The sequence below is a fragment of the Cuculus canorus genome, chromosome 5, assembly GCF_017976375.1.
Source record: "Cuculus canorus isolate bCucCan1 chromosome 5, bCucCan1.pri, whole genome shotgun sequence".
Taxonomy (NCBI): domain Eukaryota; kingdom Metazoa; phylum Chordata; class Aves; order Cuculiformes; family Cuculidae; genus Cuculus; species Cuculus canorus.
Window position 1 is genome coordinate 18,762,817 of NC_071405.1, and position 19,039 is coordinate 18,781,855.

Below are 19,039 nucleotides of genomic sequence, written 5' to 3' on the forward strand. Positions count from 1 at the left end.
AAAGCATAAAAAAACACCCATAGTTTCCCTCTTCCCTTCTTCAAATTCAAAAGGAAAAGGCAAATAAATGCTACTATGTTAAAAAAAAACAACCCATACTAATAAAAAAGTCACTGTTTTTGCACTAGAGGGGCCAGATCCCAGATTTGGACTTCAGAGGCTGGTAGTTTTACTAGCCCAAACCTGGAATGGAAAGGGCCAAACTTCTGCTTGGGAACGGGCAGACTGTGGCAGACACTGAAACAGGAAAACGACCTTTGTAAGACTTTCATTTTTCCAATGTATAAGGTCTCTCTTGAGCTGGCTGTTGGAAGGGGCCCAAGAATGGAGTAATGGAATCATTTGCAGTGAACACAAGGTTCCGCTTCTGTGATGCCATCTCTCCTAAATTCAGTGGCTGACTCTGCTCTTGCAGGTTTGGTTGCAGCTTGTGTAGTAGCCTGTGTTCTCATAGATTAGATGATGACTTGAGAAATAAGTTTTGTCTGGTTAAATGCCATCCCGTTTTGGGACCACGCATCTCACTTGACAGTGATGCAGGATAACGGAATGCGTATTTTGTTGAACATGCCACAGGACGTCATAACTCCTTTGAGCCCTATACTTAACTGCAGAACAAAATGGGATGCTGCTTCTAACAGCATTCTGGTAAAACCCAAGGAATGAGCCAGACAAATTAGATAGGAGTGCCCTTTGGGATGATGAAAGGACTACAGTTGGCTGCAATAAAAGGGAATGAGGTGATTCACTGAGGCCACTAAACACAGTCAGACTCTGTAGTTCTCCCTAATTCTCCACTTTGTAAACCACCCAGTGCTGTCTGCCCTCATCTGTTATCACACAGTTTCCATAATGATTTACCACATCAGCCATCGTTCTCAGCATGGCCTATCTACAGAGTCATATGTCTATGAATATCGATGTGGAAGCTTGAGCTGTTCCCACTCACTGATTTTTACATTGTCCGAGCTGTACTGTCTGCAGCAGGGCTGGTGTTCTGCAAGGGCCATGGCACTGCATTTTCTGTGCTGGTGCTGCAGTCTCTGGGGTCATAGCTCCTGATGATTAGTCACTATCTTCAAGCTCATGCTAATAGAAAAGAACAAAACCAACGAATATGCTTCAAATGCATTTTTTTTTTTAAATGTCCTAGCTGGAGCAGTTTGCAGCTTTGTCTTTACCCACGCGTTCACCTTTCCTCCAGGCTCCCCTGGACAAAGCTGTACCCTGCACTATGGTGAATGTTGCTGCAGGAGGACACTGAGAGCTCTGCTGTGGGTCACTGCAATCAGCTGGCCCCAGGAATGGTGAAGGGTAGTGGTTTGAGAAAATGTGCCTTTTCTAATTAAAAAAAAAAAGAGCAATCCGTTTTAGATACAGAAGATAAAAACATTTGGAAAGCTTTTCACTTAACAAGGCTCCTCTGTGACATTTAGATGCATTTATACAAGTTAAAAGGGAATTTGGCACCTTCCCACCTCACTCAGCAGGCTGAGAAGAGAAAAAGCAAATAAAAAGATGAGATTACTTGATATGTTGCTTTGTTTTGTTCACATGAAGTGGTGTGCCCGTTGATGTTGGCTGAGTACTATTACAGACCACAAAGGGCCTTGACAGAGGAGTCATATTCAGTCAGGTCCAGGGCTTGCTTTCTAATGAGGAAAGATAATTATCATGCCAATCTCTGATCCTTTTTTTACTGGGGACATTTAATCTGAGGGAAGACAGGAGCGTCTTCTGTCAAATACAGACTTGAGAGTAGGGCCAGCAGGTGTAACAGAGTAATCACTCCAAAGGACTTGTTTTTTATTTCCCTGAAAGACAAAGGGGAAAAGTCTCCGTATCACCATATCTCTGTGTCTACACTGCTCTTGAGTTCAATTGGAACAGTTTGACCATCATGGCCCCACTTCTCCAAGCACCTTTAGATGCCAGCAGAAATGCTCTTATTAAAGCATTTATTACAGGGTTTGACAACCACGTAATCTCTCTCCCCTATGCCCCTTTTCTGTTTGAAAGGGAAAATCTGAGGTGTGTTTGATGGGAACCTGATGATGTACAGTGTGCTCTGAGCCATCCACGCTCCCGGCTTTAGACCTGTGTGGGCATGCTTGTATGCTTGCATATATTTTTGTATGTTACCAATAATCTCCATAAATGTACATGCTACCTCTCTGGGTTCATATAGATGAATGTGCACGTGTCTTTTCTTTGAAAACACACAGGTGCAAATCCCAGGGGACTGTACAGATGAGTACATGCTCTAGGAGATGTTTACTTTTATATACCTGAGTGCATTCGTGTCTACAAATGTGTGGCTTCTGGATGCATGTGAGCTCTAGGACCACAGGGCCAGCTGTAACGTTGAGAATTATCTTGTGTCTTTTTCTTAGTTGCAACACAAATTCATGGAGTTCCTGGTTTTGCAAGCTTCTTTATAGTATAGATTATCTCACTAATCCTGCTTACCACTCAGTCCCGCAGTCATACCAGAGGGGTTACCACTGGGTTGGGAATAAGTGGCTATGGTTAGCACAGTATAAACTGATTTTGCCTCAGGGAAAAAGGCAAACAGAACTAGATTATGAAATACAGCAACTTTAGGAAATTGTATTTTGCTCCTAGGATAAGGTATTGGGATTCTCTCAACTTGGTCAGATATAAAAGCTTGGAAACAACTCCAGCTAATGCTTGAAGTGTCATTTCAATAAGATTTAATTTACTTTGTCTTTTGATTTACCACCAGTTCTTTTATAACATGTCAGTGTTTTCCATTTCCAACATGCCGTAGTTTTCTGCACTGGCAGTGCACACTGAGTTAAGACAACTGGTGGAACAGTTGCACTTTTGATGCTGGTGGAGTGAGTTTTGCATGTTAGCTGGATTACTCCAGGATAAGTAGTGGAAAAGTTGGCAGGATTTGCTTGCTGGCTTTAGCTGTCGGCATTGAAAACTCATTACAGTGAATGGAAAGGTACAGACCTCACAAACCTACAGCTTATCGCTACCTTTGTTTATATATGGTTCAAGATCTGGTCCTCATATGCTGCAAGATGAAGACTAGTATATCTTGATCACGTAGTCCACTAAAAAGGCAACTTTTCTTGCATTGTAGCAAGGTCCAGCAATGGGGAAGAGGAACACCCTGACCTCTTTTGATTCATTCACATTGTCCCCTGCAACACAGATTCCTCTAAGCATGGGACAAGGCACTGTACTTGCACTATTGGCTCTGAAGGGAGAGAGCTGTGAGTAAATCCTACTGGTCTACACTCCAGTGTCCAGCTGCTGAAACAACTGTTAAAGCAGGTGTGTCTAATTTTAGCTTTTGAAACAGCTGGGCAAAGTGTTGGCCATGTTTCAGTATCTTCTGCTTAAAGGGAAGGCAAGTGGCATTCTCTGAACATGCTGCTATTGAATTAGAGAGACCTATTAATATTGGTGAGTTAACGTAACTTAATTCTCTCAACCTGCTAACAAGAGCACTTTGGAAAGGATTGAAGAAGAATGACAGGGTACCTTGAATAAATGAAAAGGGAAAGAGATTGCAGTGTGTGTGTTCTAGCAACAGCAATTTAATCAATTTAAGTGCATCTGTGCTACCTGTCACTTTGCTGGTTGCTTGTGTTTTGGGTTTGGTTGGTTTTTGTTGGTTTTATTTTTTGCCTGGGTGACTTGAGGCAGGAATGTCCTGGCTGTACTTTTTAAATTAAGGTACACTCCATTGAAGTAAAGATTGCGCAAGCACACAAATAGATAGATATGCGAGACAGAGAACATTTAAAAAGCCACCAACAACCCTGCTGTGAGTGATTTGGGGTTTTGTTGCAAAATCAAGCATTCAAAAATGAGGTATACTGGAAGTAAATGTAACATCTTCCTCTTTCTGCATTCCTTTCAGTCTTTAATTACAGGGTCATGTTATTGTGGATTCCTGATTTGTTTGTGAGGCAGAAAAAAGTCATTAAATGAAACACATTTGTATAGTTATAAAATATGTTGCCTGTGAAACCCTTGTTTTAGTAACTGTAAAAATCAAGCTGTCTGTTGAATAATGAAGAAGAAGGAAGTGGTGTAGTAATTAAAGAACTTGAACGCTACCATGGGCACCTCGGTTGTGTTCCTATTCATGCAGCAGGGTTCCATAGTGATACATTTTCCCTTAAAAACAGTGATTATGTCATAGAAGTGAGTGCTGGACACCAGAAGTAATGGATTGTTATCAGTGTATACTTCTGTATCTGTCTATTTGCATCCCCGAGAACAATGGCTTTGAAAGCTGATCACTCTATGTAGCAGACTGTGAATCTCCCCAAAGCACTGTTAGAAAAAAGTAGAGGGCATAGCAGAAGATAATTAAAAAATGAGGCATTTTGTTCACGTTCCTTTGCAGCATCTGATCATGCTAAGGAGGGTATAAGTAGCATCTAGTTCCTCCAGATGTCAGCTATTTAGAGAGACACACACCAGAAGTTCTGTGGACAACAAATGACTGAATCCCACGCAGGACGCTCTTCTTGGCAAGACAAGAAATGAGAGTGAGTGGGCGAGGCTGTGTGTGTTCCTGTGCAGGATAGGATGGGCGATTACAAAAAAAGGGAGATAGAGAAGGAGAAAAATGAAGATGGATGGAGGTAAAAATACCTCCTAAATGCCAACAGTCTTACTTGGACAGTGTGGGATTGTGGCCTGGTGTAGTCTCAGTGCTTTGTCTAGGCTGATTTTAACCCTTTAAACTTTTTTTACCATGACTCATGTAACCTAAGCTACGATAAGCTTTATCTAAGCATCTGGATACGTATTGTTTTCAGCCTGTAACTAGTGACCTAAGAAAAACTAATAATGAGAGAAGTTTGTTGCAATATAGCTGAGAAAAAAACAAAACAAAATTGTGAGACTGTCCTCTGTTGAAAGTGGAAGCTTTTCAGGGATGTATTTCTTTAGATGAATTTTTTGTTAATAAGTTCTTTAAAGCTCAGCAGGGCTTCTGCGGACAGATCAGCGTGTCTCACAGAACCTACAAATAACCAGATGCCTTGAGAGCTCCTCTTAGATGCCACATATTTCCTCAGCAGAAGTTGGAAACATCCTGTCATACTTGTTTTGAAATTTACTTTTGCATAATATTCTTCTGCTACCTTGCATTAGATAATTTATTTCTCTTTCCCATGCAATTTCTGTTAAGTGATTGGCTCTGACACTGAAGTAATGCTGACAGGTGGGGAAGAGAAGCCGTCTCCCTGCGTTTGTGTTCTAGGTAGTCCAGATCCTGTTTCCAGTGCTGAATGAAATCTCCCATTTCTAGTGGAGAGTAATGCCTGATGAAAGGCACAGAATTACTGACCTTTGATGGTTTCCTTCTCATGCTGCTGTTTCTGTTGTCCTTTAACTAAAACCTGATTTATTACCATATACATGTACTATAAATCTAAGTGCTGAATTATCCATTTCTCATACCGTAGTCTTTGGCTCTGGTACTCCTTTTACAAAAGGATTCTAAAATACAGCCTGTAGTGAGAAGCTGGCATCCTGCCACTTCAAGTGTCACACCACTTGAGGCCATACTGTACTAGCGTGAGTGTTATTTTAATCCAGTTTTCTAAGCAAATGGTGCTTCTGCAATTGCTCTGTCTGACCATCACCTCTTTGGTTGCTTGGCCAGCAACCACCACATTTGACATGAGTGTTGAAGCCCCAAAGATACTGAATTCCTTCAGAAATTGTTCCTTGTCCCTGGTGAGACAAGGTCCACCAGCTGGTATACTTGCACCTCCAAACCTACCATAAACCAGGCTGCCTCTTCCTTAGCCAAAGCAAGACATGAGGAGGGAAGAAAACTGAAAGGTGTTACAGAAGAGTAAAGTAATAGGACAAAAATCTGAGCACATCAGAGGAGGGAGTATGAGAGAACACAGGGGGGAACTGAGGGTGATATGGTGAGGTTATTATGTTGAACGTGGAGAGTGACATAGGTGAAACATGCAGCCTTGTTTCCTACTCGTTTATTCCTGTAGTTTTGCTGTTTGTAGAACAACATGTTTTCAGGTAGCCAGGAATATCAGATGCCTTCTTTTTATCTGCCTTCTGCTACTTTTTTGAGGATTACATCTACTGTAGAGGCTGGTAGTGGGTAAGAAGCATGTCAGTGCAAGAAAAGGTGTTATACAGAGCATCTGCATATGTGTTTAATCTGTTGATCTCATACTGCTTTCTGTCTCTTTTGGGGATTTTTGGTAGCTTAGGCTGTCACAGAATACCTATCCTCTGATTTCTGTGCAGGAGGAGATCAGGATGCAGAGGTGAAGACAGCACCTAGATCATTCAGAGTTAGTAATTCTGAAGACCACTCAGTTTTCTTTCCTTCTCACAGTACCCACGATACTCCTCCAGTACTCTGGAGCAGCCAACAACAGACTGTGCGTTGCCATCCTGAGTGCTCACTTTTGGTGACTGAATAATAAGGGGAGGGGGAAGAAACGTGACATCTAGTTAAAACTCTGCCAACCTAATTATAACTTAAGCAGTGACTTAAGGGATGAATTTGTCCAGGGTGCAAGTGTTTTTTGTATGACCAACCAGAAGTTCAGAAGGAAGGCAAAAATAAGTGTGATTCTTTGAGTGAGCTCCCTCTGTAGGTTACACAGGCATTTCCCCTTTTTCTGCTTTTCTGGATTCTTCTGTAGTTGCCCCTGGCTGATAGTCTGAGGAAGAGATAAAGAGGCTACAGAGGAGAAAGAGAAGCAGAAGTATATGTGTGCACATGTGTGCATTCACGTGTGTTTGTATGCGTCTGACTACTACAAATGTAATCCCTGCATCCGTGTTGTTAACTTTTCCCTTGACGCTTTAAAATGAGTAGCTGGAGGTTTTGTCCATCCTGTCCAATAAATACGACTTTTGTGTCGAGAGCAGTTTACACCTTATCTGTTGTATAAACCCTTTCTGTGAGGGAATGTGTTGCTTCATCCTTCTTTGTTCCCACTTCTCAGTTTTCATGGCTGCCCGGTGCTTAAAGCCCATGAACTGGCGATGTCTACACTTGCTCTGGTGTTAGCCTTTGCCGCTCCAGGGGTGGGTATTGCTGCTGGGTACCTCTCTCTACACCAGTTCCCTTCCATTTTGTTCAGAGACAAGTGTGCTGGGTAAAGGGAAGTGTTTGTTGGAAAAAGCAGGTTTTTTGTATCCGTGTGACTAGCAGAAATGCGTTTTGAATTACAGGCAGGATGGAGATTTTGACAAAGCAAGGAAATTGCTGGCGTCTCAGGAGACCAGCAGTAGTGGAGGAGCTTGTGGGGGTGGAGTTCAGACCCTGGGGAATGGCAGGAGAGTGAGGAGCTTCACAAGGAGAGGTGTGTTTTTAAAGCAGTTCATGCTCCTTACATTTATTCTCTGTATTGTATTTTTGTTGAGCTTCTCTGCTGGAGACCAAGTGTCCCAGTAAGTCCTCTGATCAGTTGCTGCAAACAGACCTGGAGCGTATTTTGCTTCTATCTGTTTGATTTGTTTGTGTGGGTGTGTTGCATGCCTTAAAGCCAGGGCCTGTTCTCAGTAGTATTAAATACATCAGCGAAGAGGTAATTGATGATGTACTACTACCCATCCCCGTGCAATGCTGCAGTGACTTCAGCTGCATTTTCTGAAATCTCAGTGAAATCTATGACAAATTCTATTAAAATCTCGGTGATTAAAAATCTCAGTGAAAAAAGCCTACGAACCTGTGGACCACAGCTTAGACATATTTACTGTTATAGAATATAAAACTGGAAGTAGTCAGCAGGGTGCTAATATAAACCCTCCTCCTATGCACAAGGGACAAACATCTTACAAGTAGTATAAAGAGAAGTATTGTCAATGAGATACTTGAATTAAATTGTTCTTCTGTATGCAGTGCTCATGACTTCATCTGGAGGACTGCATCCAGTCTGGGGCATTGCACTTCAAGAAAAGTGTAGGTATTCGGATAAAGTCTCTAGGAAACAATCAATAATACACACAGTTTAAAACCCATGGATCCTTAAGGAACAATAAAGCAAATGTCCTTGTCTAGGGAGAAGGGACACAACAGAATTCTTCACATATTTAAAAGAGGAAAGTAATAATCTTTCTTCTATGATAGAGCAAGAAATAAAAGACCACAATATTGCATGTGAACGTGTGTGTGCATGTGTGTGTGCATGTATACGTATGTTAGGGAATTACAGATTCATAGGAAGGGAATGTTTAGAAAACTGATAAATCAGGCCAGTTTTAAACTTTAAAACAAAATTTTACTAAACTCTTTACTTCTCAATCTTTATCATTAATTATTACTTTATAAACAAAAATGTTAGTCTTTAACATTTATGCACTGAATTAACTGTGACTGTGTAGTACCACAGAGCTGGTTCTCTACAGTTAGCACTGACAGCTACTGTTCTTGACGGTCTTAGCTGCAGAAGGAGGGGAGTAGAAGAGAAGGATGAGAGAAGTAGGAAGTGACACTGGCTTGTCTTGTGTTTTCAATTTTCCTTTTCATACCTGATACTTTAATGCTACTTTCACTCTCCCAAAAGTGGGATCTTCAACTGCTAACAGTGCTGCTTCACATGCTCTTTTTCCCTCAGTCATGTTTCTTGTGTATCCTGTTTGCATCTCTTCTGCTTATCTTGTCCTTTGTTGCAACTTCCTGTTACTTGAATGTCTCCTATGAACAATTAACTACATCCTGTTTGCCTGATCGGTGGTCATGTTCCTCACATACTTAGTAAAATGCTTATGTATACCATCACAGTGTTGCAATATACTATATACTGCTGTTAGGTACAATATTTCAGTAGGTTTGTATCTGGGCACAAAGAAAGCTAATATTAATTATATCCTGATTAATGCATTTTAATTTAGAGGTGTCACAAGCCACTTATTGGACTACGGCAGATTTGTGAAAAGGAAATAAAAATTAATTCTCTTGGTAAAGTTGAGCACTGGTATATGTTACTTCCAGGGGCATTGATTCTTCATCATTTCAAGTTAATGACAACATCATCAAGAATGTTGTAGGTAAAGTTTATCCTTCCCTGGAGCAGAGATATAGACTAGATAGTCTCTTAGAGTTCCTGGCTGTCTTGTCTATTATCAGCCTAGTTACTTGGAGTGAAAAAAATTCTATTGTGGATAAGAGGAACTGGAATGCATACTGTGTACTACTCCATGCAGGTTGTATAGCATAGGCACCACAGGTGAAAATGGCTGTTTCCTTTGGATGAGGAGAAGGCTATCTAATGGTCTTACTGTTCATTATGCCTTAGCCGGTAGTCTGGCTTGCCACTGGTGGTGCAGTGTGGGCTCTTTCAGGGTTAAAAGCAGAAGAATTGTTCCTCACAGCGACTTCTTTTGTCCTTCCAATTTGTCAGCTTTGGCTGCTCTGACCTTCTTTTTCTCTTCATCTTCTGCGCACTGACAAGGTATACATCTTAGGAAATTACACCTACCAGCAGCTCTCACACGAACAGATTTGGCCGCAGGAGATGCTTCACTCTTTGGCTGGCTGGCAGTGAGATGCTTGTGTCATTGAAAGATTTTCCCCCCAACATCTTTCTTTGCATTGCTTTCAACTCTTTTTTTGGTGGTCAGTAGACTACAGAAAACACCAGTCACCTGGCAGTTATTGCTGTGAGATGAACAGGTGATTACCGGCAAATGCCAGGCAAGATGATAGGTGAAAGAGAGAAGAGCAGCAGAGGGGAGCCTGTGCACGCTGTCTATTAGAGAGCTCGCTTTTCATTAGCACAGAACCCAGTTCAAAGGAGCAAAAGTAACAGTTTTTCCAGCTTTTTCTTTCTGTGTCAGACAAGATTTCTTTGAGTGCAAAAGGAAAATAAAGTCTCCTTTCTACTCTCACGGGTAAAATTAAAATAGTTCCATATTTATTGCAGCAGATATTTTAACTCTATCTATTCCCCGTCTCTTTCTACTTCAGTCTTTCAGGTATTATTTAGGTTTTAGAACTTGGAGCTCTTCAAAAGTAATTTCCCAGCTCTTTTTTTCCACACTAAGAATTCATAACATAAATGTTAGTTCTGCAGCACTAATATTTAGCACTAGTGTGTAAGGTGCTGGACTGGCAGACCTTGGAGATCTTAATCTAGATCTGCAGAATATATACAGCTAAGATAACAGTAGGTCACACATTCTCCTCTCTGATCCGCTGACGTGTCTAACCTCTTACTGCTGCGAGAGTTACCAATGGCAAGGGATTGTGGCAGCATCTTATCCCAGGCAAGGCACACACCTAGGCTGGGAACAGGCTGTTCGCCTTCACCTTACGCTTGTGAACACTGATTCCAACCACAGGGAGAGCAAAGTACACATATATTTTTGTTTCCATAAACATAGTAGCTACTTGCATCCATAGTATCAGTTGCTAGGAGTTACACTACAGATGAATTTGGCTCAACATAAAATCAGGCTAATTCTAGAGTTGGTTAGAAAGTCATCTGCTGTAAGAGGGAGTTGTTATGAATGATGGAAATCAATTCTCAGCACATGCTACGGGTCACTACCATTTTATTCTGATATCCTTGGTGGAACATAGGTAGTAGAGGTTCTGAAGTGTGAATTCTGTAACAGAAATGTCAGAAAATTAAACCATCATACTCCTTTTGTTCACTGGTGATTGAATACCTGTCTAAGGTTGAGCAGTGGGTAATCTGATTTCTTCAAACCTGGTTTGGTTTCTGCGATCTTTCTGAGCCTGTACAAACCTTTGATAAAAAGTCAAATTGCCTGAAAAGAACCAGAGGTAGGTTCTTCCTCTGCCTGAGAAGATTTGAACAGCTGCCATTGAGCCCAGCTTCTACTGAGAGTAAAAGGGATAGGTGCAGTTCCAGCCCTCCTGAAGGAAAGAGCTCTGCAGCTACACAGGATCAGTTTGCTCTTGTGAGATGAGCGCCTGCCTGTCAGCAGTGCTGACAGGTGGACTACGAGACTGTGGACTACTACTTTGATAAAGTACCCCAGGGGCAGGGATTAAAGTGTTTGTGAGACAGAAGCGGAAATAGTAAGTACTTGAATAACAGGAGGTCCTCATGATGGCTGAAGTAAACCAAACCTAGGCGTCCTTCATTTAACACAAAGCACATTCGTAATTACATCTGGTAGAGGGCCAAGAGTGTGAGAAGCATATTGTCCTAATTTCTGAGGTAGCTTTAGGAGAAAGGATGCTTGACGGTGTCCTGTACAGGTAGCCAGAGGCATCTCTCTTCACATTCAGTGAAGACTGAAAGCTCAGAGCTCAGAGCTGAAAGCAGTTGCGCTAATTGCCCCTGTGTCAGTGTCTAAGCATTTGCATTCTCTTAAGTTTGCAGACTAATAGACTTAAGCCAAAAAAGGGTACTGTTTACTCATAAAGCTAGTCTAACATAGGTTGGCTCATGCCTTTTCAGCAAGTCTATAAGTTCTCCAGGGAAGGGACTCTGTGTCTGTTGGTTTACATAGTGCTGAGTACACTGGATTGTCCTCTACACATTACCTAGTAAACAGGGCCAATTCTAACATGTTATTGTTAGTTTGCATTAGCAAATTTTGATGTTCAATTATAATTGATTAATGCTCATCAAAACGAGATATATTGCTGTATTTGTGTGTCATTCCCTGCCCCCTTGTCCTTGCTGGTTTCCACTAATATAGGATTGTAGGCGTGAAACTTTAGATAATAAAAGTCTGAGCTTTGCAAAATTTCTGGCCCTTGACAGAACTGAATCGGTGTCTCTCATCTTCCGTCAAAGTTCCCAGTGATTACTGTTCCTTTTGGCTAACTTACTGCTAGGCCAGGCTAACTGGTTGTAATCAGATTGTATTTCGGTTCTCACAAATGAACAGCAAGGGTCAGATCCCCCTTCACTGATGTCAATCCACTAGCTCTGTTGAATTTACTTGCTCTGACATAAATGAGAACAAAACTAGGTTTCAAAGCTTCTGTATTAGTTGCTTGTGGCAAACTGTAGTCCCTTGGAGCTGAGCTGAAAAGAGGATTAGACCTGCCCTGTGTCACTGATAACATGTAAGGCATATGCCTCAACTTTTGTAGGTAGCTGAACCTACTGGATGCTAAACGAAAGCACAGAAGCCCTGAGAAGAGATTGCTGTTTTTTGAAAGGTGCGGAATAAAACTAAGAACTATAGAGACTGCAGTGAGTTGGTAATACGCAGAAAGAGTACTGCATAGCAGCAGCTCTGTGTGTGGTCTTCAGCCCTGTCCTGGAGAAACCCTTCTTTTTCCCTCTGGATGAGTGGACACTGATAATTCTTTGGTACCACTGGGTCTTATCTGCCTCTGGAGGCTGCCTGCAGAGAGGCAGTGATGACAAGGACAGTGGGACACCAGGGACTAGTCTCCGAACAGTTAATTCTGCCAGCATTTTGGTCACTGCTGTCCTCAGCAGTATTTGAAGTAGCTTGCTTAAGACGAAGGTGTATATATGCCAGTTCTAAGGTCTCCATAGCATGCAGTCCCCTCTATCTTATTTAAGCCTCTGTTTTAATATCATAAGCAGAACCTGTTCTTTCCCTCCTTGTTCTCAGAAAAGTATGTTTAAAAAAAAATAAAAAAATAGAATGGGACTGGTTCGAACCTTGAGAGAAAGATTCAGTCTGGGGAAAGGTTTTGGGGTGACAGGCTGTTCTAGTTGACCTTACTCTCTTAACCTTATTATACAGTTATGCACTGGCTAATGCTGCACCTCCTTGGACTTTACTGGGTGGAGCCAGAGTTATCATCCCTCTGGCAGTCTCCTTGTATTGCTAAAAGCTAATGGAGGTCCTCCTTTGGATCCAGTGTGAGATCTGTGATTTCAGAGCAGAGCTGACTTTTTCAGTTCTGAGTGCAGCAAAGTAATTAACAGCTAAGATTTAATAGGAAATATAGAGAGAGATGTACTTGCTGACACAAATAAGGTAAAAACTTTACCTGGGCTTGAAGCCAAATGGCTCTTCTTCTGGGATTCTAGGACTTGGGAGTAATTGCTTTATTATTTCTCATTTCTGCAGAATATGGTGGCCCTCTGCTCTTGTAGTAAAATAAAGATATGTGAGAAATAAGACTGCTTTTCTTATATCTGTAGGGAGCAACTTATGATGGGAACCATTATCCTTTAAGGCACCCATCTCAGTTCTGAAGATGCAAGAACATTTAGAAAGGCTGTATGTTTATTCAGATGAACTAAACTAATCAGAAAATAACAATGCTTTTTTAAAGTAAATCTGGTGGGAATAATGTTGTTGAAACTTCACGTCTGAGTATAAACTTCCCCTTGCCACCCAAGAGGGGAAACTGCAATTGAAATCTGCCCTCTTCCTGCACTGGTGCTGCTAAATAAATGAGTCACCTGTGAATTACAGGGCAGTAAATACATCCACCGCCATCTAATAAAGTAAGGCAGAGTGAAGTTCCAGTACTTTACGATGTCACCAGAACCCTATGATGTATTTATAGCCAACTTCCCAGCTCTTTCCTTTTTAAAATTTATTTTTATTTTTTATGTTTTACTCTGCAGATTGGCTCTCTTGGCCTTTCTCCATTTTGCCTATGGTGGTTTACCCAATGGTTTATATCAAAAGAAGATTGGTAGGCAGAACTTAGACAGGACAGCAACTCAGCACAGGGACAACTCACAGTGACTCTATTTCTCCTGTTCAGGGACTCCAAGGCATTTTCTGTCTATGGCCAGGGCGGTTTGAAGTGATGCTCATCTCATTTGTATGCCCTCTGCACCTAAACTGGTACCTCCGTAGGTGAGGAAGGGGTTGGCAGCAAAGAGAGCGAGCTGAGGAAAGGGTCAGTGATTTGTTTTAGAGATAGGTAATTTATTGACCGTATAGGGCTCTGCCTCCTGCAGCAGCCCAGGAGGTGGCTGGCATGAAGAGAGGCTCGGGTACAGAGAAGAGGGCTGTTAAAGGGGAAACAAGACCCCAAAGATGCTACCATAGCTTAGTCAGCAAGGAAGGTCTCTCTTACGTTTTTTCTCTTTCAGCAATGGGGCAAATAGTTTCAGGAAAATGGCAAGGAGTGTATCCGTGCACTTCCCCTGCTCTTCCTTCTAGAATTGTGCTTCCTAAAACACATCCATTTTCCATACCAATGAATGAGTTTTCCACCACTGCCTTCTGGAGAAGCAGCACTGGGTCCTCAATGTTTAGTTCTGGACTCCCATTTTAAGTTACCGATCCTGTAATACGTGATATATACTATCCTTTTTGTAATGCCATCACCAGAGAAAAAGAAAGTAAAATGACGAGGGGCAGATCTTTGTTGCATTTTTGATAACTAGTTGGGTCTGAAATTTATTCAGAACACATTTCCTGTATTTTACAAATAGACAGTGGTATTGGTGATATGTGTTTAAATACACATCCTTTCCCCTTTCCCTGAAAGCCCCTACAGTTTAATTGCAGAACAAATATTTCAGAGTACTTTGTCTGACGACTAGGTGAAAGTCAGGATTTCCATGGCGAGGGATTCACGGTGGATGCCAGCAGCATCCTCATGGGTCAGCAGCCTTTCAAGAATGATATGCCGCATTATACTCTCCCTCCTCTCCCGAGTACAATTAGGAGCATGTGGAGGCTTTTTCTCAAAGATGGGATCCTTCTGGGTAACCTACCACATATATGGCAGCAATTCCAGTTTCCTCAACAAATCTCAAGGCCAGGAAATGTAGTTTGCAGAGATAAAACTGCTCTGTGCCCTGTGCATGGCACTGCAAATCTTCAAGCCAGCAGGCACCTGCGGCACCTGCAGAGGTTCCTCACCTCTGGCTAAGTGCCCCTTTGTGAGGAAGGCTGATATTCACACTTTTTAAGGCTAACAACTGGCCACCCAAACAGTCAAATGTTAATACTTAACAGCATGTACTGGTTAGGATGGGAAATCTTGGTGTCTGTTGTGTTCAGTTCCCATGTCTACCAGCCATTCACTGGCTCAATGCGTCTAAGCCTCTGTCTTCTTATCTGCAGAATGGCAAAAAAAAAAGCTGTTGAATGGCTTCATTAATAAAAGATTTTAAAGCACTCTGAGATTCTTCGGTGGCAGATGTTGGATAAATTTGGAAGTAATATTCTTGGTTTGCAGCTTTACCATCATTTAATCATTGATTAAACCCAGCAAAACAGTGAAGTGTTTCTGACTGCTCTAGCCCCTGATTTAGATCACTTAAACTATACCGCAAGTTACTAGAAAATAAATTATGAGCATATCAGACCCAGCTAGGAGTTCTAGGGGTGTGCAGCCCAGGCTGAGCATTACAGGCTAACTGATGTGCTGTACTAAATCGAGATCAATGACGTAAACATTGCATCTCTGCGTTAGGGAAATACTTATGAAAAGAGTGAAGCGGATTTCTGAGGAATCTGTGCGCACCTACAAACACGGATAGAGAGGGGAAAATTTCCAAGGAAACTTACAGTCATAAACAACTTATTCTGGTTTGAATGAATCAATGAAGGAGAGGGAGGCAATGCAGCGCCAGGTGAATTTTGGACTGGCTGCCTCTTTTTCCGAGGCTCCCTTAGTGATCTCGCCTAAGTTGCTTAACCATTGGTGCCTGGCCGGGAATTTTTGCCATGCAAAGTGAGAGGCAATATATCGCTACATAATGCTACCACGTTCATTTATTAACGTGTGGGCTGCAAACCGTGGCTTCGGTCCTCACTCCCCGAGGATGAAGTGCCAATATACCGTTTAGGGGACAGCCCGTTGTCGCAGGAGCATCGAAAAGGAAACAAAGCAAACCTTGGGCAGCCTGATGTAGTGGGATGTCCCTGCCCATGCAGGGGGTGGAACTGGATGGTCTCTAAGGTCCCTTCCAACTCAAACTGTTCTATGAGTCTACGAGTCTATGATTCTCTGAAAAGCAGGACGGAGTTTGAATTAAGAGCTCGGGACGAGCGCTAGAACGGGGCACCGGGAGGAGATGCGCCCTTCCGCCGGGCCGGTCCCTCTGCCACGGCTGCTCGGGGCACTCCTGAGAGAACACTTTTGGGGACAGAGGGTGCTCACCCCCACCCTGCCCCGTCCCCGGGCGGGGGGGGGGCCGTGCCGGGACCCCGTAAGGCAGCCGCGAATGAATGGCGGGGGCGGTGCCGCTCAGCCCCGCCCCCCGGAGCCGGACGGTCCCTCTGCGGAGCCGCCGCCGCCCTCATTGGCTCGCCGGCGCCGGTACATTTGCATACGGCTCGGCCATTGGCGGAGCCGCTTCCCCGTCCGCGCTTCACCTGCGCCGCCGAGTTGGCCGCACTTGGCGCGCCGGCCGCCAGCCTCCCGCCCCCGGCTCCGCTCGCTCCGCGCCGCCCGCCGCCCGCCCGGCAGGACTTGCCGCTGCTCGCCCTGGCTGTGCAGGGTTAATCGGCTTGAGCCCTCGGTCGCCTGGATCCGGTGGAAGGAGGATAACCATCCCGATCGCGCTCTGTGTGTGTGTGTGCGCGCGTGTGCGTGTGCCTAGCAGTTCTGCATTGCAACACTTGCTAGTGGAGAAGCAACAGAAACCCCCCTGGAATTGGGATAAAAAAAAAAAAAATCAAAAATTTACCTGGGGTCTCTGGCTTTTTTTCTTCTTTTTTCGTTTTCAGTAGTCCCTCTCAGCTCAGTGAGAGACAGGGATCGCAGGCAGGGAAAAAGTCCTCAAGGACCCCGTGATCCTGGAGGAACCTGACAAGTGCAAGCTCCAGGACCCTCGCTGACATGTGTGGCTTTCCTGCGCTCTCCTGGAGGTTCGGTACGGCCGCGGGGTTCCTGGCACAGTAGATCCACAGCCCTGGGAAACGGCGCGTCTCGTTCTTCTGTGTGTGGTTACTAACCTTCCCCCTTCCCTCCCCTTCCCTCCTAGCGCTCGCTGTCTCGCACAGACACATACTGTCTCTCTGCCTCTTGAACGCACGCACACCCGAGAGCCTCGGAAGCGGCTCTCCTTTCTGCTAGCATGGGTCCCCTGGCATCATGAACCTTATCCTTTCTCCCTGGCTGGAATTCAGACTGCCCGTCTGTAGGTGTCCTGTGCCTTGACCATGCACCTGAGAATAGACCCCAGCATTTGCCCGGGACGCCGCCCCGCCTGGATCCTGTGGATGTGCTCCCTCTTTTGGGGATGTATCGTCAGCTCTGTGTGGAGTTCCTCTAACGTGGCTTCTTCTGCCTCCTCTTCCTCGTCTGTCTCTCAGGCTCAGTATGAGCATCACTTCCACGGCAGCAAGCACCACTCTGTGCCTATCTCTATCTACCGCTCCCCTGTCTCCCTCCGAGGAGGACACGGTGGGTTCCCGCTCTCGTTTCTTTCTAATCTTTTTTGCAGAGCAGCTGGAGCAGCAGAGGGGGAACAGGGACGATGACTGTGACTCCGGGGGGAGGGGGTCCTCCCAGCCCCTCGTATTTCCGCCGCTAGCTCCCCTCCCCATTAACCCTCCTTTCCTCCCTTGCCCGAACCAACCTGTGCGGTCCAGCAGGATGGAGGGTGGGGGCCGGGACAGGTGGAGGGGCATCCCGCTGGGGTGGGGGTCCCTCGGGAGGGGGTCACCGATTCCCTGGTTCCCGGCCCTAGCGGAGTCGTAGCGGCTCACATGGTCCTTGCGGCAGTGCATCTTCCCTGCCGGCCTCCCCGGCCTTTGCCGGTGCCCCGCTGGCTTCTCTCCTGCCCTGCCCGCTCCCCCAAAGCCTTCCTCGGTGAAGTTGTCAAGCGGCTCGGGGCGTGTGAAGGAAGCACGAGGTGTCCTTAGCCCCGCTCCCGGCTTCCTGGGAAACCCAGGGGCAGGAAATAATAGGGAGTGGGTTTCTACTATGGCAGCAAGGAAGAAGGGGAAGGGCAGGTCTGAAGGATGCCAACATCAGAGGGGTACCTGCCAGCATCCTGCTCCTCAAAGGCTGAGCAATATTAAGTAGCTGGACCAGTGCTGCCTCTTGCCCAGCTCTCTTGAATCTGCCCACCCTGAGAGGAGTTGGCCTAGGCCTGTCTAACAGGGGAATTCTCCCTCATCCCCACCTTCTCCCCTCTGCCCTATGTCTCTTTGCTTCTACCTTCAGCTACATCACCCAGGAGAGGCAGGCACTTCAGGGTCTGTCCCTTTCCCTGCAGGGCTGCAAGTCAGGGTCAGGTCTGGCCAAGGCGTGAAACCTGCAGCAGCTCTGCTCTGCGACCTCTTAGGCAAAGTAGTGATATACAGGAAAAGTGACTAAAGTCTCTGCTATTGTACCTGGCCTTGTTCTCGCTCACAGGTTACTTTTCCTTTAGCTATTCCCTTGGAAACACTTTGGGGCAGGGACTGGCTGATTGTTCATATATATCTCACTTTAGCACGGTAGGGACTCTCTCACATGGTCCTTGAGTATTGCTGCAAACAACAGGGCTACCGCTGTTAATGATTAATAACCCATAACTGATTTTCACATGGGTGGTGCTTGACAGATGGTCTTGATGTCTGGGACGGTACTGGTTTCCTGTATTCCATTACTGGTTTCCATTTGGAGCCTGAACGTGTTTCTCTTGCTTTTGGGTATAAGTGGGAGATTGATAGGCTGATGAGATGCTACCACTTGTGCCTGCAGAACTGGCTGTGCACCTCCAGCTTGACCCGTTTCACCCAGCGCCATTTCGGTCCCAAGTCCTCGCCGCTGCAGTGCAATGCTGTTCTGCAGCTCCCTGGGCTCCCCCCTCCCTCACTGCCAGAGCACCAGCCACCTGTCCTGCAGCGCTCCCAGCCACACTGTTCCCACGCCCTCCAGCAGGTCTGCTAAAGCACCTACTGTTAGTACAGTCCTCTCTGCTGATGTTCAGTTGTGTCCCGCAGTATCTGCCTCCTGGCTTTGTTCCTGATCCTGTTCTCCCTCCAGTGTGCCTCATCTCAGACCTGCAGCACTAAGCTCCTTCTACAACTCTGCCGGTGTACCTATAGCCTTAATTGGAAGTCCATTGATCACTGTGCTATTTGAACCCTTCAGGCTGCTCATTCAGATGGTTACCTGTGATGCTCCAAATTTGAGTTTCCCTGTAACCCTGATACAGCCATGGCAGCACATCCT

The 19,039-nt window shown here is 44.8% G+C and overlaps 1 protein-coding gene across 37 annotated transcripts in view; it reads left to right on the top strand.

The window, feature by feature from the left end:
• The window catches only part of NRXN3 (neurexin 3), a 998,348-nt gene that overhangs the window by 611,883 nt on the left and 367,426 nt on the right, over positions 1 to 19,039 (top strand). For 2 of the 37 annotated variants that reach the window (XM_009566787.2, XM_054066548.1), the window contains exon 1: positions 16,293 to 17,278. In XM_009566787.2, coding sequence (XP_009565082.1) covers positions 17,035 to 17,278 — 244 coding nt within the window. In that variant the 5' untranslated portion in view covers positions 16,293 to 17,034. 37 annotated transcript variants of the gene reach the window in all.